This window comes from Sphaerodactylus townsendi, linkage group LG07, assembly GCF_021028975.2.
Source record: "Sphaerodactylus townsendi isolate TG3544 linkage group LG07, MPM_Stown_v2.3, whole genome shotgun sequence".
Taxonomy (NCBI): Eukaryota; Metazoa; Chordata; class Lepidosauria; order Squamata; family Sphaerodactylidae; genus Sphaerodactylus; species Sphaerodactylus townsendi.
Genome location: NC_059431.1, coordinates 29,785,258 through 29,808,212, shown reverse-complemented (window position 1 = coordinate 29,808,212; position 22,955 = coordinate 29,785,258). Strand labels below are relative to the sequence as shown.

Below are 22,955 nucleotides of genomic sequence, written 5' to 3'. Positions count from 1 at the left end.
TGCTCCAAAACCACTGGGTCAAGGCTTAAGTGAATTAGATAAGAGCCATCTCCAGCAGCGGCCAGGCAGATGTCCTCGGAAACCTCATAAGCAGAATATAAGCAAGCCATATCAGACAAAAAAACCAAGGAGTATGACTAAGCTTTGTTTTATAGTCCACATATATTTCCATATTCCACCTATGCGCACAGGTGTCAAACTCGTAGCCCTCCAGATGTTATGGACTACAGTCCCCGTCATCCCCTGCCAGGGGATGATGGGAACTGTAGTCCATAACATCTGGAGGGCTACAAGTTTGACACCTGTGACTATGGGAAGGTGGTACCAGACAAGAAGCATGAAACCTGATTAAACAGTCCCATCACAATATAAGTTTTGTCCAGCCCTTCCTCCAGTTTAGGGTAGTGTGCATGACCTCCCTACCCTTCTGTCCCAACAACCCTGTAAATTAGGTTTAAGATGAATGACTGCTTGAAATCACCAGTTGTATGGCAAAACAGGAATCTGAACCCAGATCCTGGTCCAACAATTTAACTACTGTATAGCACTGACTCTTAATTCCAGCATATTCATTTTATTAACAGGCAGAAACACACAGAGTTGAATACTAAAAATAAATAAATCAGTTTCAGAGTCTTACACATCTGTTTTTCAAACAATATAATCCTTAGAGATTCAAAAAGTCAGTGGGCTGGTAATGACTCCCTTCTGCTGTGGCAGAATAATGTATTCCTTTCCACTTAGAGCCTTTTACTGTCTAATAGGAAAACCATGAAAAGAACTCATCAGATCCAAACCAATAGAAGTCAGCAGAACAGTTATCCCTTTTTCAAGAAATGTAGCAGCTAATGTGGCATTCAGCAGGCAGATCGGACGGCTGCCAACTCTGGGTTGGGAAATCTCTGCAGATTTGTTGGTAGAGCCTGGGGAAGGTGGAACTTGGGAAGGAATGACCTCAGCAGGGTTGTGACGTTATCGAGTTCAGACTCCATTTTATTCTCTACTGAACAGATCTCTGCAGTCTGGAGATCAGTTGTGATCCTGGGAAAATTCCAGACCCCACCTCAAAGTTGGCAACCCAAAGGAGAATACATTGTTACCCACACACCTGCAACCATTACAAACACTGAAAAACTAGATACATGTCTTTCAATAACTACATCTGGACTATCCTACATCAGTGCAATCCTGAAGACATCTTCTTTGAAATTAGCCCCTTTGAATAGACTTGAGTAGGATTATGACTTTACTTATTTAATGTATTGTTTATTATTTGATTTATAGGCGGCCTTTCCCCATGATGGGTTTATGGTCCCCATGACCTGCTTATGATTTCTAAGGTTGTTACAAACGTATTCAGACCTTGGTGCCTACAACTGTGCACTGTGGCTGTTCTTAAAAAACAATTGTAAAAATTAAATGGGTGACATAGGAATACCCCTCCTTTCAAAGGACAGCTAGATGAAAACAATAAGAGTGCCGTGTGGTCCTACAGGTATAACTTCTATGCACTTCTGATAGTGTAGCTGTCATTGCAGGTTATGAGATGAGGGAAGTGTGTTCTGTTTATTTAAAAGCTGCTCACCAGAACAGCTTTCAAGAGATTCATTTCTTATTTCATTAGTAGCCTCAGGGGTCGAGCAGTCATACCATTTTACTCTAGGTGGCTTAAGTGCAACAGAAATGGCTTAATGCAATGCACTAAATCTCTAAATTAGTGGACAATACTAAGCAGGCGGGTCTGTAATTCATTTTGCAATGGCAAGGCTTTTTAGGACATGCAAGCAGGAGACCTACAAGGACCTGCAGGGGGGCACCTTATTCCTTCCCTACTATTTCCTCTGTTCCTTCCCTGGAAACCCCTCTAGTATCTCCCATTTTCCTGCTTCCTTTGCACCCTTGTTCCTTCCAACTTGGAAAATTCCTAGAGATTTGGGGGTGGTGCCTGGGGAGAGTAGAGACCTAAGTGGGAATTCCCTGAATTGAGATTGCGAACCTTCAGGAGCAGCCTGGAGATTTCCCAGAATTACCACTGATGTTCAGACTGTGGCGATCAAATCCCCTGAAGAATATCACAGCTGTGGAAGAAGCTTGGGAAAGCAGAGGTCTGGGGATGCTATGTTAATCCACCTTCTCTGCCTCAGGAGAATTTTCATCTCTTTCCATGCATGGATTCCAAGGGAATTTGGGGTGGCGGGGGGTGGGGGGGTGGGGCTGATTTTGAGGCACTTTTTCCCTGAAATCACCAGTAATGTTTGCACATGCAGGAATTCTTTGGGATGTTTGTGGGGTTTCCTTTCAGGACAAGGAGTAGCGGGATAACTGAGCAAAAAAAAAATACCATTTCAGGACTGTGGTTACCTTTATGCAAGATCCTCGGGCATAGGTGTCAAACTCGCATCCCTCCAGATGTTATGGACTACAGTTCCCATCATCCCCACACCCCTACCTCTATCAGCTGCTCTCAATATCTTCATCATAGTGGTTTTCAAGGGTTCTCCTTTTTCTTTTGATTAATTTGCAGAGTTGTAGTATTTTTACAGGGAATTTCTCAAATATGAAAAGGTCCACCTTTTTGTGTGGGTGGCCTTTTTTTGCAGCTTTCACTACCCCAGGGGACCAACTAATTTATTCTTAAAAGCAGTGATACTTTTAATTCCAAGAAGGCCACCCACACAACAGTCCATTTGGATGGCTAGTCTCAGGTTCTCTCTACCTGCGAGGCACCCACCTTTATCACTTTGACAAGGTGCCACCCTGACACCTTCCAGGCTTTGCACCCAACTCTCCAGCAATTTCTCAACTGAAAGTTGGCAACTCTAAGAACCTGGCTGGAAAACAATTTGGGGGGCCATAACCAAGAAGGCTCTAAAATCCATCTAGCCTTAGATGACAGCGATATCCAAAGAAGGGTTATTTTACTTTTTAACAGGGCCAAATCCAGGAGTCAAGTGGGGAGTAAGGAAAGAAGAAGGATAGACTAGTTCTGTCAGCATAGTTATCTCAGAACACTCATATCAGTTTGTAACAGTCATAGTTGAGATGTACACAATACTGAGGCCCTTTCCACACAGGCCAATAAACATGGGGTGCAGCTGGAGCACAAGGGCCCGGGGCTGCACCAGGCAGCCCCAGAGCCAACGCAGCCTGGCGATGCGCCTTCACATGGAGGCACATTGATTCTGGCTATCCCTGGCCCTCTCCGCTGCATTGAAACACAGCCGGCCACAGATGACCCCTGAAGCCATACTGACATCTCTGGATGTCGGTGCTCTCCTGTGTGGCTACAGCAGCTCCAACTCAGGCTTTCTAAAAAGAATCACAGATAACGTGATTCTCATTTAAGCCCAGTTGGAGCAGATAACGTGGGGCAGACCCGACCCGATGCAGGGGCGGAAACCATGCAAAGTTCCCCCCCCCACACACACACACTGGGTTAAACCCGTGGATGACCCACATTTATTGTCCCATGTGGAAAGGGCCTGAGTATGTAGACTGAGGTTATGTGATCAGTCCCTGGTTTTTAACTAGGAAATTAATTATGCTGTCTGGGTGTACAAGTGTTGGACTACATGCTCCTGCTCAATTCAAATATCATTTTGTCGAAGCTGGGCAAGTGTGCCAGGTAGACAAGATGAGCAGATATGCCCTTGTTCCTCATATGAGAGTGACTGGTTCTAATGTTTTGAAATTTGTGTGTGTTTTTCTCTACTCTGAGAGGTAAGTTGTAGAAGGAAGGGCGATGAAAGTGGGATGAGAGAGTGAAGTGATTGGTTGATATTGGAGAGTGACTGAGTAGATTCTGTGCTGAACTGAGAGAAAGTCAGTCTTGACTAGAAGAGAGTGTGCTAAACTTGAGAGAGAGCGAGAGAGAGCAGTCTGTACTGTAGACAGGGGGACAATCTGAGCTAAACTGAATCAGAGTGTTTACAGAAATTGAGTGAGAGAGAAAATATGTGCTGAACAGAGAGAGCATCAGTATTCTTTAGAGAAGACCGAGAGAGAGTCAGTCTGTGCTGTAGAGAGTGAGAGAAAAAAAGTCAAATCCTGATATTATCTCAGAGATGTACGAGAGTGAGTGAATTAAAGTAAAGTGAAAGTTACCTTAGCAGTTATTGCCTCAGTTTGTTTTAATTTTTTGTGAACTATTTCTTGGAATGTTTATGCCAAAGGACATCTAAAAATAAAATTCCAATTTGTTAAATATAACCTGGAACCCCACACTAGTAATCTCAGGCACCATGAAGCTCTCTGCAATCTGCTTTAAAACTTAGACACACTATTTCAGGGGAAAGTATAAAGCTGTTTGGAATCAAATTCCTGGTGGCAGAGAAATATATATAGAAAGGAATAAATAAAATTATTTTGCAGCTATTATATTTATTTGTAAGGAAATAAGAGTGGGCATCGTACTTGTGAACACATCATCCGACCCAGCAAGCAAAATAAAAGAACAGTGGTAAACTGGTTCCCATGACTGACAGCTGTAGACTAAATATTCCAGAAAGAACAGGGAGTCGAGCATGTGCTGCTGAACAGTTCCAAAAAGCTGTGAACTTCTAGCTGCTTCAGTGTGACAGGAAAATAGTGACAATTTTTCTAATAAAAGCCATTTCCATTTCCTTGCCTAACGGAGAGGTGCCAATGGTACAATGCAGTAACAATAATTCCCATTTCTGAAGTTCAGCAGATAAACAAACCAACTCCTTGCCCCATCCAAGCAGAAGTCCTCTAGCCTAGAATACACCTCCCAGACTATACCTTGGCCCTTTCCACACGGGCGTAATATAGTGGCCAGGGACGGCAAAAACACTGTCCCTGGGCTGCTGTTCACACAGGAGGTGTTGCTGCATCGCAGCAGTGCCATCCTGGCCACCTGGGAGCGGCGTGAAGCCACCCCCTGTTAACCTTGCTAAACAAGCAAGGTTTTTCCAAAGCACCGTCTTCCCATCGGCGTGGTGCAAACAGCACCGGTGGGAAGACGCTACTTTTCCCCTCCCCTCCCCTCCCCGTCCCATCCAACGTTGCTCTGGAGGGTTGCAGAGCCCCATCCATGCTGCCCTCCCACCCCTGGAGGTTGGAGGGCAGCGTGGGCAGGTCCCTGCAGCCCTCCAGAGCAATGCTGGATGGAACGGTGAAGATGGAAGTGGGAGGCGACTCAGGGCCACCACGCTCTGGCATTGAGGAGAGAAGAATCAGGGAGCCACTTCTAGCTTTATTGACCACTACGCTATGCGAATGGTCCCTGAGCCTCCACCGGCATGATTCATGCATGATTCATGCCGGTGGAGGTGCATTTCCACCCATGTGCGGAAAGGGCCCTTGTCAGCAGTGAAAAAAAGAAAAAACAGTCTAGCTAATCATCCTTTTTAGATTGCAATCTAAATATGAGGATTCATCGTCAAATAATCACTATACAAGACTCTTTTAAAAAATACTTGCAGCTTACCCAGATCTGTAGCTTAATTCTTTTCTCATTTTTGAAAACAGTTTTTACTTTGAAATCAATTCCAACGGTGCTTACGAAAGCTGATGTAAAAGAATCATCGGCGTAACGGAACAAGAAAGAGGTCTTCCCAACGCTGCTGTTGCCAATGATGAGCAGTTTGAACATGTAATCAAAATTCTGATCTGATGTGTCCTTCTGTCCATACTTGGAGTCTTGAGCAGAGGCCATCTGTAAATTTTGAACAGAAAAAATGATTTTTTTTTGGAGGGAGAGGGTTTTTCATTTATTTCAGTATTATCCGTACCCAATATCTGTTCTACTCAGCTTTCCAAACTTTCAAGGCAAAAACTAAGTAGAACTTTTACTTTACACTGGTGAAGAATACTTCCAAACTCAAACTGTCCTGGCTAGGAAAAATAGCAAGTGTTAAAACGATCTGAATGAATGGTAAACTATGGGGCTTAACGGATTTGGGAAAAGAGATCATAACACAGAAACAACATTTGATGGGCAGAATATATAAGATTCTACTGAAAATAGAAACTGAAGTGGAACAAGGGAAAGCATGCATGATAAAATGGATGCAGAACTTCAAGGAAGAGATAGCTTCTCAAACATTATGGACTAAAAACATTAAACTCATTGCAAGTCAGATACTGAAGGAGAATTGGTATAAAATGTTTTTTAGATGGAATATGACACCTGAAATGATTAAGAAGATGACTAAACAACGTGATGGTATCTGCTGGAGATGTAATTAAGAGGTTGGAACCTTTTTGCATATTTGGTGGGCTTGTAAAAAAAGTAAGACGTTCTAGACAGAAATACATAAGAGGATACAGCAGATAATCAAGTTCAAATTTCCTCTCAATGCTGTTGGGTATACTACCAGAAAAGCTTCCTAAGAAACCAAATGAACTGTGTTGGCACTTAATAACTGCTGCAAGTTATAATCGCAACAAACTGGAAATCTGATAAAGGCCTCACAATAGAGAATAAAATCAGAGAATATGCTGTCGTGGCCAAACTAACTAATCTTGTGAATCGATGTCCAAAAAATGAATTTGAGGAGAAATGATTGAGGTGTCCTTATTTTTCATATGAATCTAACCTGACCATGTAAAAATAAAATATCTTGAAGTCTGGAATTTAACAATGTTTAAGATATAATAAATGGATCAGTAAAAATGCTTAGAAGCATATAAATGATAAAGATTTTAAAACTTTATAAAGGCCCTTTCCGCACTGGCCAATTAAACCAGGATAACACCAATAAAAAACCCAGGTTAGGGTGAAACTTCGCAGGGATCCTGATTCTAACACGGATCTGCTCCACATCCCCCCCCCTCCCAAACCCAGGTTTTTTGAGAATCATGTTATGTGCAATTCTTTTATTTTAACGTGGTTCACAGTTGCGGCTGAGCGAATGGCCGCATTAAAACACGAGAATCACACATAACATCATTCTCACAACCCCCTTTTCCAGCTCCCATCTGCGGAGCCACACAGGGGAAATGGGATGTATCATGGCTGGGGCAGTTGGTCCTGCAAGGGAGGAAAACAAAAGCACCTTTGTGCAAAGGCACGAGCCCCAGCCAACACACTGGCTGTCCACAGGGTGGGGTGAGGGTGAAGAGGGTGGGGTGAAGGTGAGTTCATATAACCCGCCTTTCCCCCGCTTTCATTGGCCTGTGCCGAAAGGAATTGGTGGATCCTTGGGAGCAGCACAGAGAGCAAACTGGGGGCCAGAAGTGGCAGGATAGAATCAGTAGAAACCACTGCCACTTTCCACCAATGAAATGCCTTTCCATTGGAGGAACAGCAAGTTTGGAATACATTCTGCCGAGCAAATGAAACTACAGTGTATTGTCAAACTATTGGCTTTCCTATGACTAGCACTGGGTCTCCATGGTTGTAGGGATTCCAGCCTCCAGGTGGGACTTGTAGGGATCCCATGAATTACAGCTCATCTGCAGACTACAAAGATGAATTCCCCTGGATAATTTGGAAGTAATTTCTTTACCTCTGAAGTCAGATGTATTTCTGATCTATTGTATTTTGTCCCTTCATGTGGTGATGGTTGTATTATTGGATTATTATTTGTCTCTTCATGTGGTGAGGGTTGTATTATTAGATTATTATTGGAACAGATTTTTTTAAAAGCAGCATAAAATAAACTGAATACAGATGTAAGGGTCCTAAGCCTGGACAACAAATTTACCAAGATCCTAAAGAGGTCATTTATCCAGCACTCCAATTTCCACTTCCCAGAATATCAGCTGTAAAGCGTACAATTTAAGGGAATGTTAATCCTTCAGAAGTACTGTAAGCCAATCCAGAAGACATTAAGATTCGTTACTCAGCACAGTGTGAACAAGCACTACATCCGGAGAAGTGTTAAGTAAGAGTTCCTCAAGAGGGCTTGCTGCAATCAAAATTAATTGCTGTCAAAAGCAGCACAAGCCCTTATGTATTGCTGCGAAAGAGGATGAACGAAGAAGGTGATTTGGGTGTCATTCTAATCAATGTATGGCAGGGAATGGGGAGCAAAAAGTTATTTTTGCATTGGTATGTTTGACTAGCACAGTCCTAAACAGCATCATGACTACCTAAGCACATTAACTCTGTTTAGGATTGCATTGTGAAGAATGGAGGTTTTTCAGCAGAGGCTGGATGGCCATCTGTTAGGGATGCTTTGACTTCGTATGCCTTCATGGCTGGGGTTGGATTGATGGTCCTTGTGGTCTTTTCTAATTCTATGAGTCTATGATTTTAGGAACAAAACAGGACCTAGAAGGCTTATAAATGCATATACTTGCACTCCATAACAGGAAGGATTTGGTGAGTGGAGGCAGGTGGCCATTTGGTATATAGGTTATCTCACAACCTCACTTTAAAGCTATTTGGATTTATATGAACTAAGACCCCCTGCCAAGAAGAAAAAATGTATGGGTTTGTTTGCTTGACTGTAATGATGAGTCCTTGTTATGGAGCAAAAAGCAGCATGGACGGGCTTCTCTTTCATCATCCTAACAATAAGTCTATAGGGAAGGCAGGAACCTGAACTCGGGTCTCACTTCCCAACTCCAGCACAATCTATTTCACAACACTGGTTTTCAGTCTGATACATGTGCTTTCCAATATGTTTTTTGCCAGCATCCTTTCCATTACGAAGTTGTGCCTTTCCGTCTTAGACTGCAGTTCTATGCAGAGTCCTCTGTGAATAGGAGGACCAGACTGCTCAGCTGTAATCTTATAACCACTTTACGTGAGAGCGAGTCCCATTCAACGCAGTGGGGCTCGTGTGCAGCGAGCAGGCTTCTAATTGAGTTTCTAACATGGTCTCTGGCTTTTAGTATCCTATTTTCTTGTTCTCCAAATAAAGGACTTAATGCTATATTAATACATTACTGAGCTAATGTTGCAAGGATAGTTCAGTACAGATGTCAGGGAGATAAAGTAGAAGGAAATCTTTTTAAAGCTCTTTATTCAACTTTGTTTTTCTATTTTATATCTAAAAACAAGAAAATAATTCATATTCATCATGGAACCAGGCAGAAAATTTCACTAGAGGATAATTAGCATATAGTACTTTTGCTATGCATACATTACTTCACTATTTTTTACAGCAACCATGTAAGGTAGCTCAGTACTATTGGTACAAGTGGAAGGGGTGTGGGAAATGAGCCTGAAAAACAGTGGCATGCTTAAAATTACCCAATGAGTTCTGGTGCTGTTTGAACCGTAGATGGCTTTACACAAGAATTAAACAAGTTCATGGGAGACATCTCCATTCGTGGCTAGTAGCCACGGTGCCTAAAGGGAACCTCTGAATCCCAGTGCTAGGAGGCAACATCAGGGGAAGGCCTTGGCCTCTATGCTTTATTGTTGGCCCTCCAGAGTAACTAGCTAGCCAGTGTGTGAGACAGGAGGAAACACTGTTCTGATCTGTCATGAACCCAACTTTGCAGACCAGACCTCAGCCAGTGCAAGAAAGGTGGAGGGGGATGAACACAGCTCTACAACCTGCTGCGTCAAGAATATGTGAAAGGAGGCGGGGGGGGGGAGGGGAGAGAAAGGAATAACCACAGAAACATATAAATCCTGAGCTTATTTTAGATGACACCACAGAATACTATGCTTATTACAGGCCCTTAACAAAAGGTTTGTGCCTTGAAGGGAAAATTCCCTAAATTTGAATTGGATTGGATTTGGATTTGAATTGGATTGGATTTGGAGCCAGGTGGGGCTGCAAACACCATCTGCTAATCCTTAGTGAATACCAGAGAGAATGAAGAACAAAGGAGATGTCAGAGTGAAAAAAAAACTTGTGACTGTTTTCTCTGGTGCTACGGCCAGCCTAGGCTGCACAAATATAGACTAGGAGTTCAAATGTTTCATGGGAAGGTGTAAGACACAACATATACTAATGCATTTGAAATGTTCTTCTTTTGAGGAAATTCTTTCTTCATTGACTACTCTGTTAAGGAGCCCCTGACTATTTTCCATGGACCAAATATTAGTGGAAGGACCATGACTTGGTGGTGGGGCATCTCATTTGCAGTCAGAAGGTCCCAGATTCATGTACCTCCAGCATGTACAATTAAAAAGATCAGGCCATGTGACATGAAGGACCTGGAGAACAACTGGACTGACTCAATAAATGGCAGCTTCATGTATTCTCTGTGAATCCTTGCCTGTTGCAGGGGGATTCTGGGTGGAGAAATGTTCCAGAGTGCATGCTTAGGGCAATGCTTTGGGCCTTACCATCATCTAAGAGAGACAGTGTGGTGTACTGGTTAAGAGCAGTGGACTCTAATCTGGGTTTGATTCCCCACTTCTCCACATGAGTGGCGGATTCCTATTTGGCGAGCTGGATTTGTTCCCCTGCTCCTGCACATGAAGCTTGCTGGGTGACCTTGGACCAATCACAGTTCTTTCAGAACTCTCTCAATCCTGCCTACCTCACAAGGTGTCTGTTGTAGGGTGTGGAAAGGAAAGGAGTTTGTAAGCTCTTTCACAGAAGAGAAAGGTGGGGTAGAAATCCAAACTCTTCTCTTCTTCTTCATCTTCTGTGAACAGACCACATAGATTTTCTCAGTGGTGGCCAATTGCTGGGAGAGACTTTTGTGCACCACACCAACCAAGAGGCTTGTGGCATCCTGGAGCCACATTTATTGTAGCATAAGCTTTTTTGAGCTAAAACACGTCAGGTGTATGATGTTGGGTAGATATTATATGATATGATAGTATTGATTGCATGTAGCCAAAGTCATTACAATCACTCACAAGAAAATAAACCATAACTCGTACACAGCCATTAAAAGAACTAAATATCAAAGTACTTTTCCCACTAAAATATTTTGCCCTTCAGATAAAGCTTTGGCTTGTATTTTTCTGGTTGCCAGGGCAAACAATTTGTACGTGTGTGTGTGTGTGTGTGTGTGTGTGTACTTATACATTGTCTGTACCCCAAGAAAAAAAAAGTAAGGCACATTTACCAGAAAGTCCCCCTGAACTCAGTGAGATGTTCTGTCTTTGCAAACAGTTCACATCATACATGAAGTAGTTTGATCCTTTATAAATAATACAGTGATGATTCGAATCGCTAACAATTACAAGCGTTATTATGCTGTTTGGGATTCACTGTGGTGAAATACGTTCATAAAAATTTAATGAAGAAAGAAAGCGATGTTGAGGAAATTGCTCCCTGGCATTCAAAGGGAACAATGCCAACAACGGATCATCCCCCCCCCCCTCCCCGGCCTCAAGCATCACTTTTGATCTTCTTTTTAAACCCTGAATTTAACCTTCTGTAGAACAGAGCTGCAAAAACTCATACACATATTGGGCAGGCAGAAACAAACCTTCTCAAACTCATGGGGGTGGGGGGCGGAGGGAGGGAAGGGAGGGAGGGAGGGAGGGAGCCAGTCTCTTGATGTGGCCCTTCTCTGGATTCACCCCACCTTTGACTCACATCTGCCACCATTACTCTTATGGCTTGAAAACTCAGATTGGTGGAACGTTCCACTTTAACTGTTTCCTTCATGTAGACAATGCTCTCAGGAGAGGGGGGGAATGGACTGTAGAAGAACCTTGTGTTAAGATTAATGTTTAGAGCAGCGGTTCTCAACCTGTGGGTCGTGACCCCTTTGGGGGTTGAGCGGCCCTTTCACAGGGGTCGCCTAAGACCATTTTTTCCAATGGTCTTAGGAACCGAGAGACAAATAATGTTAGGGTTGGGGGTCACCACAACATGAGGAACTGTATTAAAGGGTCACGGCATTAGGAAGGTTGAGAACCACTGGTTTAGAGTGCCTTCTTAAATCTTAGTCCTGCTTTTGAATCCTCAATCTCCAATCTGATGCAGCAGACCGGGATGGCCAGCTTGGAGGCAGGCAGCCCTACTACATGGTGAAATAAAACTTTTAAACAGGACCCTGGACACTCTGGGTTCAAATCCCCTCTCAGCACGTTTGCTCACTGGTTGACTCTGGGCCAGTCCCGCTCTCTCAGCCTAACATACCTCCCTCCTCTCAGGGTTGTTGAGGGCAAAATAGTCAGAGGAAACTGGCTCTGCTGCCCCCTAGCACCTTTGGGAAAGGCTGGGATTTTTAAAAAGTATAAAAGGTGTGGTCGTCTTTCTTACAAATGATTTATAGCAGTGATATAGTAAAATATGCATGACAGGGGCTATTCTTCGGCAGATTCAGGTATGGAAGACCTTGTGGTGAATCAGGGCTCAAAGGTTGAAATTGCATTTGTTGGGAGCCTGAAGGTCCGGGGAACTCAACCCAGACAGAAAGTCTGTTTCTCTGACATGGCATATTTATGACATTTTAGAAATAAAGTGGACTTTTTCTTCTATGACTCATCAGCTTTTTTAACCGGATGGGATTGTTTGTGTCTGCAGACCTAATTTACAACCTTTTTTCTACGCCAAAGGAAATTATGATTAGGCGTAAAAGTGATGAGCTGAGCCAGGTATTTTCCAAGTGCTTTCCAGCCTGTTTTTAAATGTACGGAAAATATTTGCATTCCACCCACTATGAATAACTAGTCCCTCCTTTTAGACATTTTGGTGGGAATTCTCCTATCAGTGGTGGGTAGTTTGCATCTCCAGTTGGCCATTGCAGACATGAATTACAGAGCCTTTTAGAGGTTGTTCTTGATATGTTTGTGTGTTCATTTATTTATGCAATTTTACCCCACTCTCCCCCACCACAATGAGCTCAGAGAGGCATTGCAATATTTAAAAATAATAAACTTACAATATACAATAAATTAATACTATATGCACTAAGGCCTATATATACAGTGGTGCTAAGGAACTAGAGTAGAGTAGTCTCCAGATAATTCCCAACCTTAAACCTTCACACATAGAATCATAGAGTTGGAAGAGACCCCAAGGGCCATCAAGTCTAACCCCCTGCAATGCAGGAACACACAATCAATGCACTCCTGACAGATGGCAATCCAGCCTCTCTTTAAAAACCTGCAAAGAAGGAGACTCCACCACACTCTGAGGTAGTACATTCCACTGTCAAATACAATGATCACAATACGGCACAGACAAGGGAAGGGAAAGAGAAGGAGGTCAGCTAAGATGGGACATACCTTTGCTCTCTTCAACTATAGGCCTGGAGGAACAGCTCGGAACAGCTCCAACAGGCTCTTTGATGTACCATAACTATTCACGTCTGAAAGTTTGCTGTGCAGCCTTTTTGCTTTTCCTCAATTATTAATAGCCAGATGTGCTTAGAGACCTTGTAATAGCAGTGAAGTTTCGGCAATTAGCGATAAGCGCTGTGATTGTATGTTCTTGATTTCTCTTCCGTCTGATGCCATGTCTTACACTGACTATAGGCAGCCATTGGCCATTTGGTGGATGCCTGCAAATTCTCAGGCAGCAACAGAAACCACAGGGCAATCACAGTTTTCTGTAGAATCCAACCAAGCTGTGAAGAAAATTTTACCATGTTCCTAAAACTGGCAGAAATGGTGTGGTTTTGTCGGAATCATCTTATCACTTGTCAAGATGCTGCAGACAACTGATGACCCACATTCTCATAGACAACCACAGCGAAGTTTTAAAAAAGTGGTTCTTATGTGGAAAATGGCTGTCTGTAGTTAGACAATAAATCACTGGTGAACTTGACATCTAACCCCAATCCTGGGCAGTTTGTCATACCCAATGAATACCCAGCGTGGTATAGTGGTTTAAAGGAGGTGGATTCTAATCTGGAGAACTGGGTTTGATTCCCCACGCCTTCACCTGAGTGGCAGAAGGCTTATCTGGTGAACTAAATGTGTCTCCGCATTCCTACATTCCTGCTGGGTGACCTTGGACTAGACACAGTCCTTCAGAATTCTCTCAGCCCCACCTACCTCACAAGGTGTCTGTTGTGGGGAGAGGAAGGGAAAGGAGCTTGTAAGCCACCTTGAGTCTCCTTACAGGAGAGAAAGGTGGGGTATAAATCCAAACTCTAATAGTTATATTCATATTATGGCAAGTAACCAAGTTGCCATGCATGTTTGCTTTGCAAGTGGAGGAGATCCCTAGTGCTGAAATATCTTTGCTCACTCCGCATTTGTTTCTGGGTGGACACAATACAAAGTATTGGCACTTCCCTTTAAGACCCTAAACAGCTTGGAAGGGAAGAAGAGGAAGATTTTGGATTTATATCCCCCTTTAGGAGACTCAAAGGGGCTTTCAATGTCCTTTCCGTTCCCTCCCCCCCACACACACACAACAACAAACACCCTGTGAGGTGGGTGAGGCTGAGAGAGCTCCAAAGAACTGTGGCTAGCCCAAGCTCACCCAGCTGGCATGTGCACAAGCTAATCTGGTTCACCAGATAAGCCTCCACATCTTAAGTGGCAGAGTGGGGAATCAAAACCGGTTCTCCAGATTAGAGTGCACCTGCTTTTAACCACTACACCACGCTGGCTCTCCAGGGTAACTCGAGGGATTGTCTCAGTCTCCTTCCATTACTGTCCAGCTTATCAAGTAAGATTTCCTTCACAAGCCCTGCTTTCTTTGCCACTGCATTCACAAGTGGGGAGGTGGCAAACTCACCTTTAGAATGCACTTCTCCACAAAGCTCTCCTGGCGCTTCCCTCACTCTCTATTACATGCCAAGCCCAAACTTTCTTTTTAACCAAGCTTTTTAATTAAGGGGTTGATCTTTTAACGTAGTCTTAATAGTCTGCTTCTATTTTATGAGACATTAAACTGCAAAACCTTTTATTCTCTGTTTATGCTTTGATTGCATTTTCAATGCTGAATTTTTCATACTACCATTTTAATGGCTTACCAATTGTCAACATTTATGAAGTTATATCTTTTACCATGTAAGGTGCCTTGGTTAGGATCTCTGGAGAGGATCACAGGAATGTTTGAAATCAGCTGAAAATACAAGCTCTGCCTTTCTAGGGCAGATCCATTAGCCTTCTTAAGAAGATAATCTTAACCAGTCATAATCTTGAGAATAAAGTATACTGTTCAGAGTAGATAGACTTGAAGACTATTTAACTAATTAGTTACTATTTAACTAATTCCTCTTGTGTTCCATTCTTCCTCAAGAAACTCATCTTGAGATTCATGGGATTATGGCATCCATGTGGGTTAGTAAAGCCAGAGACTGAGCTACAAAACATGAAGTTTGCAGCCACAACCTTGCCTCTCCCCAAAGGCCTCAGCCAAATTACTATTCTTTAGCCTCAGCTCTCCCTGTGCAATGTGGGGGTAATAATACTGATCTATTTTACAGAGTTGTTCAGAGATTACAATAAGACAGCACTGAACTGTTGAGAGTGCTTGATGCAAGAAGATACGTCTAAAGGAAAGATATAAATGTACTTAGGTGCAACTTGGTTAGCCAGTACAACACTCTGACTTGGTCCTAGTGCAAATAATCTGAGAGGATCTCTTTTCGGTATGCCGTCTCTTACAAAATTCTACCAGACCTACAGGCATGCATTACCTCCAGTGGTACATAGAACGGTTTAAGCTGAAGAGCCATTCTGTATCTAACAACATCCAGCCAACCTGTCATGTTAGAGTTGCTGTGTCAACTACAAACCTATCCTAAAAGGTTGCTCCTAACAAAAGTCAGGCAGCTATTCCAATAGGATCCCCCCCCCAAAAAAGTGATCAAAATACTGTTAAATGAGCATAGTAGTTATGACAGCATTTATGATTTCTCACATGGATCAAATTTGACTTGTAATGTGCATAAGGTTCACATCTGATGCTGGATGTCCACAAAGCCCCTAAACTGCTCACTGTAGGAACACATGAAACTGCTTTTATACTGAATCAGACCACTGGCCTATCTGCTGCACCCACACGTCACTGGATACTGTACTATTGTTGCACTGCAGCAGTTGTATGCCAAGGGATTGCCTTATCAATCCAAGAAAGCCCAGCTGTGAATTATTTATTGTGCAACAATAACAACATTTAACAATGTGTGGATGCAGACAACGTCAGTATTGTCTGAACAGACTGCCATCCATTCTCCAGGTCTCAGATCAAGGTATTTGACATCCCCGATTATGCAATCTTTTGACCACGAACCATTTAAACATTGTTATTGTCATCTTTGCCTTTAGTCATTTAGGTTCCTTTAGAGCGGTGGTTTTGTGGTTGTGCTGGTTTGGAAGTAAACATCACTTGGTAATATTGTGTTATATTCATTAGATGTTTATAGGCATTTATTGTATTTACTGGATGTTTAGATGCTGTTATTGTTTATTTCAGGGGTCTGCAACCTGCGACTCTCCAGGTGTTCATGGACTACAAATCCCATCAGCCCCTGCCAGCATGGCCAATTGGCCATGGCCATGCTGGCAGACGCTGATGGGAATTGTAGTTCATGAACATCTGGAGAGTCGCAGGTTGGAGACCCCTAGTTTATGTGATTATTGTATGTCTCCCCAAGCTGGAAAGGAGAGGAGTGGGGTATTAAAACCAATGTAAGAAAGAAAGAAAGAAAGAAAGAAAGAAAGAAAGAAAGAAAGAAAGAAAGAAAGAAAGAAAGAAAGAAAGAAAGAAAGAAAGAAAGAAAGAAAGAAAGAAAGAAAGAAAGAAAGAAAGAAAGAAAGAAGAGATGCTGGGGTTGAACCTGGAACCATCTACATGCAAAGCAGATGAACCCACCTGAAGCTGACTTACACTGAATCAGTCCATTGGTTCATCCAGGTCAGTACTGGCTACTCGGATTGGCAGGAGCACTCCAAGTTCCCAGCTCTCTCCCACGATCTGCAGCTTGGTCTTTTTAATTAGAGATGCCACAGCCTTCGCCCTTTCAAGCCACAGCTTCTCTGCCATTGAGCCGCAGATGCTCAGCCACTAAGCTGCAGCCTTTCTCCATCTCAAGCTTGTTGTTGGGGAACAATTAGTGGGGAGAATTTCATACTGAATGGGAAGAATTTTATGACATCATGGACAAATCTGCCAATCGCGGTCTTCGCCCTATTTAAGAGCAGACTGCTGGATTTCAGAAGTCACATTTCAGCTCTTAACAGATTAGATTAATGTTTTGAATGATGGGTCCCCCCCACATACATATTAGAGGATCACAATGAGATAAGGAGGCTCAGAGGATGAGTGAAACTGGTGATGGCTTGCTCATGTGAAATGGCTAATCCAGAGCACAGACTGTAGCGAGAGATTTGCTATCTCCCTATGCCACCTCAAAGGCACTGTTTTCAGTGGAGACAAGTGGGGAACAATAAGTCACTGAGTGACAAGGTGTTCAGTACTGATCATACAAGTGTAAATCAGCTGTACAACACTCAACTGTTTTAGGATATCTTGGAAGATATCTGACATCTCTGCACAGACCACAACTATATGGAGAGGCAAGGAGCAGTGTCTTCATCTGAACTGGTTGGATTAAGTGCTGTTTTTGACCTTTAAGGCCATTAGCGGCATTGGGCCTACATATCTGAGGAAAGGCACCTCCCTGTACTGCCCTACTAGGGCCCTCCACTCCACAGAGGAGCACCTGCTGGAAATCCCCGGCCCAAAAAAGATCCTGCTGGCCTCAACAAGGGCCAGGGCCTTTGCTGCCCTGGCTGGTGGTACAGGCTCCCCAAGGAGACCAGGGCCCTGCAGGACCTACAGAGCTTCTGCAGGGCCTGCAAAACAGACCTGTTCTGCCAGGCTTTTGGCCAGCCAGGGTGACCATTAGGCCCCTTATACCACCTAGGTCTCCCATGGGCAGGAATGGGATTGGGATAAGTCACCATCAGTTATCGTAGGGAACTGTTGAACTGTGAATTCTAACTTGTTATTAGGTTGGTTTTACTATTACCTATTTACTATCTGATATGGATATACACTGCCCTGAGCTCTTTGTAGGAGGGCAGTCTAAAAATGGAATGAATGAATGAATGAATGAATGAATGAATGAATGAATGAATGAATGAATGAATGAATACTGCATGAATGAAAACATGGAGTCCCTGGGATTCCGGGATTTTAGATGTTGTAGTTCCCCTCCCTACTCTGTTTGTACATTGAGAAAAGGAAAGCCTCCACCGAGGAAAGCCTGAGGAAAGCCTCTGTACACTGAAGAAAGCCTCCACTGTACACTGAGGAAAGTACACTGAGGAAAGCCTCCACTTAAGTTGGAGGAAACCTTCTTAAGCTGACATCATACGTCAGCTTAAGAAGGTTTCCTCCAACTTAAGTGGATTTCCCAATGATGGAAGAGCTTCTGAAATTGGAGGAAGACTCCTTATGTTGGAGCAAGGCTTCTTCGAGAACAGTTGGATCCACCCCACAGGTTTTCTCCAGTTACTGTGTGCCTCTAACAATGCAAGCTCTGATGAAAATGAGTTTGGATTTATCCCCTGCTTCTTTCAACCATAAGGAATCAAAGCAACTTGGAAACTCTTTTCTTTTGTCTTTCCACAACAGACCCCTCGTGAAGTAGGTGGGGTTGACAGAGTTCTGAAGAATGATGAATAGCCCAAGGTCATATGGCGGAGTGGAGAAACAAGCTTGGTTCACCCAATTAGAATCCACTACTCTGAACCACTACACCACATTGGATCCAAGTAAACGCATTCTGGAATACATGTTGTTAGTCCTTCCTTAATGTGCCCATGGACTCCTGCTTTATTCTGCTGCTACAGACTAACCCAGCTACCCATTTAGAAGTTCCAGCTATGCTTTTCTGGGTGACAAAAAGTCATGTGAATTGCACTGATTACTATCACTGTAGATGCAGATGTCTGGAAACACTCCTAGACTGAAAGGGCACGTGCGTGGTAAAGCACAAGGAAGGTAAAATGCAACTGGAAATCAGCCCTCCTGTATGAATAGAAATTGATTCTGATAAAAGGGCATCTAAAACTGCTTTACCAGTTGTTTTTCAAATGTGCGTACCAATAGGTTGAAAGGGTGGAAAACCACACCCCGGGATTTCAGTCTTAGACTCAACAGCAGCTCCTCAATTAATTTTTTTAATGGAACAGTCAAGATACATGTAAGGAAAGGAGAAGTAGTAATAAAATGTTCTTTAAAGTCAGCAGGAAGCTTTAGGCCAGAAAATGGTGGAAACTCACATGTTTCTTTTGATAACAAATGAAATCGGATCCAGCCAAGCACCAGTTTCAGTCAGTCCAGAATCTCTCCTCTGCCAAAAATGTGAATCTTGTTTGGAAGAAGAAAACCCACCAGAAAGCAAACTAACAGCACATCACAAGGCACTCTTGTAATGGAATCTGGAATTGCTTGGAGGTTTAATAAGAATCATTCCAGACATGCTCAGCAAGAATGAGAAGGACGAGCAGGGAGACAAGAGGGAGCTTCCTTTCAATCTGCGGTCTTTAAATGCTAATCTGAAGTACTCTGCCTGATTGCATTTTCATATTTCAGAGGATCCTGGGTGCTCTGTAATTATAATTATGGATGGAACATGGGGGAAATACATTATTAGTCTATTTCAGTGTCTCTCCCCTCACTTGGTTTTTGACAGATTTGTTGCTACAGTTTATGTCAAGAACAAGCTCTTTTGCCTTCGTTGCTTGGGAAGAAGAAGGGGGCAAAGCAGTTTTAAGTGCATTGGCTGTCTGGAGTTGGCCTCCTGAGGTATAATAGCCGAATAGCCTATATGTCAACACATTGCCAAATAAAGCACTCTTTGACCATTTCCTTGTATTATTCAAAGACCATTTAATTTGCTTCTCCAAGCTTACGACATCCAATCCAATGCATATTTACTCAGAAGTAAGTCAACTGGAGTTCCATGAGAATTTTCTCTCAAGTAAAGGTTTACAGGAACACAGCCTTATGCTGAGATCCTAAGCAAGGTTAACCCCTTCTAAATTCACTGATATCAGTGTGCTTAGGAGGGTGTAACTCAGTTTAGGACTGTTAATGTCAACAGTGCAACAACTGTGGCTATTCCAATTGCAAACTAACCTACCCCACTAATTCTGACAATGTTCTATTAACTCCCCCCCCCCCCAGCAAATGTAATGCAGATAAATACAGGTTCTTATTTTAATCCTTGTGCTACATTTCAAATACGTTATGGAATACTTCAGTGACAACATGAAAATGCACCACATATGCATTTCAGTTCTATTGGCATGCTCACATATTTGGACACTGAATGAAATGTTTTCAACACATTTTTGTATTTGTTATACCTTCAATAGTGACTATATTTCAGCATATGGGAAGTGATTGGGCTTAGGGAATAACATTTCAAGGTAAAAAAAAAGTCCTAACGTCAACTATCCTGATATTATAAGGCATCAGCACATAACAATTCATGTGCTTGTAGCTGGAATTTCATTTTCCTTTGAAGTTGTTCAGAATAGTGTCACAAAATACAGCACAGAAAGGGAAACACACCTGTCAACAGATTCATTGCAAAATGTCTACAGTTCATAATAAAGCTGTAAAAATCTATTAGCCAAATTTAAAATGGAGAGATTATTGTGGAAGAGTTTCTACTTAAATGTCAATCATAAGAAAGGCCACGGGCCACATGATGGGCAATTTACTGTGTACCAATTAACAATAACATTTACTGTTAGACTAATGCACTGCAAAGTCCTGTAAATCACAAAGATCTGGGCTGATTGTATTCCTCTACCCATTTCTCTTGCATGGTGATCAAAAGTTCTCTCCACACAGAAACATTTTTAAAGGGCTTCTATATTTTTTACAAGTCCCTTCTCCATTTTTTGTTCCATTACCGCCAATGTTTCCTTTAACAAACAAGCAGCTACTGATGTGACTGGAATTAATGGCTCGTTTCATACAGAAAACTTTTAAAAACTTAAAACTGTCGTTAATCGCCATGCAAAAGAGTTTAGGAAGCACAGACATCCTCGATTCAACTAGCAAATTCTCAAGACCCTGCGTAAAGTCGCCACGGTGCTCGGGAAAGGGGTTCGAAAACAGAAGGTCGTTCCGCATTTCCCCCAGGGGGCTAATACTAATTAAAACTGCCCTGCTGTCGCCCTAAATCGCGAACAGTCAGCCGCAGAAAGAGGAAACGGGGTTGTCAGAGCAAAGGCGTTGGATCAGTCCGGCAGTCATTCAGATGACTCGCAGTTCAGTAATGCCCGAGTTCACGCCTCGCCTTTCGCACGCAAAAGGAACAAACAAGGAGGTCGGGGCGAAGGGAGAGTCAGGAGAGACCATGATGCACGCTGTTTGCCCGAAGCAGAGTCCGCTTTGGCAGTGTCTAAGCGGCGAGGGCAGGCGCGCACTCGAGGCGGGCAAGAACAGCAATTATACAACGCCCGGGAGACTTTCCGAGAGGAGCCAGCGCCGAAGAGCCCGCAGCCCTCTGGATTCCTCGCTGGTTCCCTTCCGCTTTACCAACCTGCACCGGAGCGTCGTGCCTCATCGTCGGCCACGCGTCCTTCTCTCTCCCGCTTCCCCGGCCTCGGATCAACCCAGCGGCGGGAGCGGCAACGAACCCGAGGCTGCACGGCCGGCACAGCTGCGGGGGGATCAGCACCGGGAGCTGTCCACCTCCCCTGCACGCCCGGCACAGCTGCTGGGGGAAATCAGCACCGGGAGCTGTCCATCGTCCCCTCCCTCCGCGTCTTCTCAGGAGCCACCAGCGTTCTATGGGACTTGTAGTGCCACTGGGCGCCTTTCCCCGACCCGCATCAGATGGAAGAAGCCCCCCACTACAACTACAACTCCCAGAAATCCACACTCGCACCGCCCATCACTCCGCCCCTCAGCTCCCCCTCTCTGCAATTGTTCCATGGAAACTGAAGCCAGGGGAGCTGCTTGTTTTGCAGCGGCGGGTGAGCGCTCCTCTCCGGAAAGCGGGCTAAAGTTTCAGTGAATTTCTCTTAGTGATGGGAAGCGCGCAATTTGGAGAGGGAAAGGGACAAGAAGCACCGTTTAATGACCCTCAGCTTCTTTTGCAAGCGTCCAGAATGGGATTTTCTGAGAGGCTCTGAATTCTTTGGGAAGGTTCGCACGGTCTTTTTTTTTCTTTTTCTTTTTTGTGGTTCGGTGTCCAGACTGGGTTGTCAAATACAGATTGTGAGGCGTTTACCCTTAGTGTGTAAGGGCATAGTTGCAAGCTTGCAAAGAGACGCCGAAAGGCCGCGGAAAAACAAGCCAAAAGGCCTTACCTTCCCATACAGCTCCATTCAGATCTGGCCAAAGGCAGGACGCTCCACTTTCCCCCAGAACGAGACAGCTCTGCAAACAAGCGCCGGTTGAACCAACACTCGGTAGGGCTGAGTCAAGCGGGCGGGCTCCCCTCCCCCCTCCCGCCTGGCAGGTGGAAGAAAGTAGCCTTAGCGATCCCAGCCCAGAGCTGAGTTTCCTAGCAGCGGCGCCAGCGTGAGCACAGCCCCCACGAACCTCCCTTTAGGCACCTTTCTCATTAATTAACTCAGCATCGGAACAGCAGGTGGTGGAGGAGGGGGGCGCACGAGGGTTATTTATACAAAACACGTTACATAAAATGCAGCCGTCAAATCACCACAATAAACCACGGGTGAGCAGAATAATGAGATTCGTGGTTTTTTTCCTCTCCGTTGTAGCAGAGCCGTTAGAAACTCGTGGGAAGTGCCCGCAAGAGACCTTTTCAGCCCCTCTGGATTGTGAGATCCACAAGTCCCTCCAATCAAGCGATTGATTTGCATGTCCCTGGCATTATTTTCATATATTTGCAATCCAAGGGGGAAATTGCCGGTGTTCAAATTTTGTTCTGGAGCTGCAGGCATTTCTACTCTGAAATTACAGCATTCCTGTGTAAAGATGAACTTTTAAAAACAACCAGGCACCAACATCTTCTAAGTTGTCCTCTGCTGTTGAAAAGCATCAGAGCAGAGATTCTGAGATTTTACAGCTACTTTCTTATGTTCCACTAGTAATGACACCCATGATTTGGCGTGGCTTGCAAAGGGGGACAGCATAGGACACCTTCTCTGGTGACATTGCAAAACCATCCTATTCCAGAAGAACTTCAAAAACTAAGCCACATCCTTGCTGATAGTG

The 22,955-nt window shown here is 43.7% G+C and overlaps 1 protein-coding gene across 3 annotated transcripts in view; it reads right to left on the bottom strand.

The window, feature by feature from the left end:
* RAB3C (RAB3C, member RAS oncogene family) overlaps nt 1-22,324 on the bottom strand; it is a 140,180-nt gene extending 117,856 nt beyond the window's left edge. The window contains exons 1-2 of one of the 3 annotated variants that reach the window (XM_048504743.1): nt 22,082-22,324; nt 5,450-5,677 (exon numbers count right to left, since the gene is read on the bottom strand). In XM_048504743.1, coding sequence (XP_048360700.1) covers nt 5,450-5,677; nt 22,082-22,099 — 246 coding nt within the window. In that variant the 5' untranslated portion in view covers nt 22,100-22,324. Of the gene's footprint in view, nt 1-5,449; nt 5,678-17,899; nt 17,905-21,309; nt 21,493-22,081 lie in introns of those variants that run through there. The other 2 variants (XM_048504741.1, XM_048504744.1) reach the window with 2 other exon arrangements.
* Nucleotides 22,325-22,955: the final 631 nt, after the last annotated feature.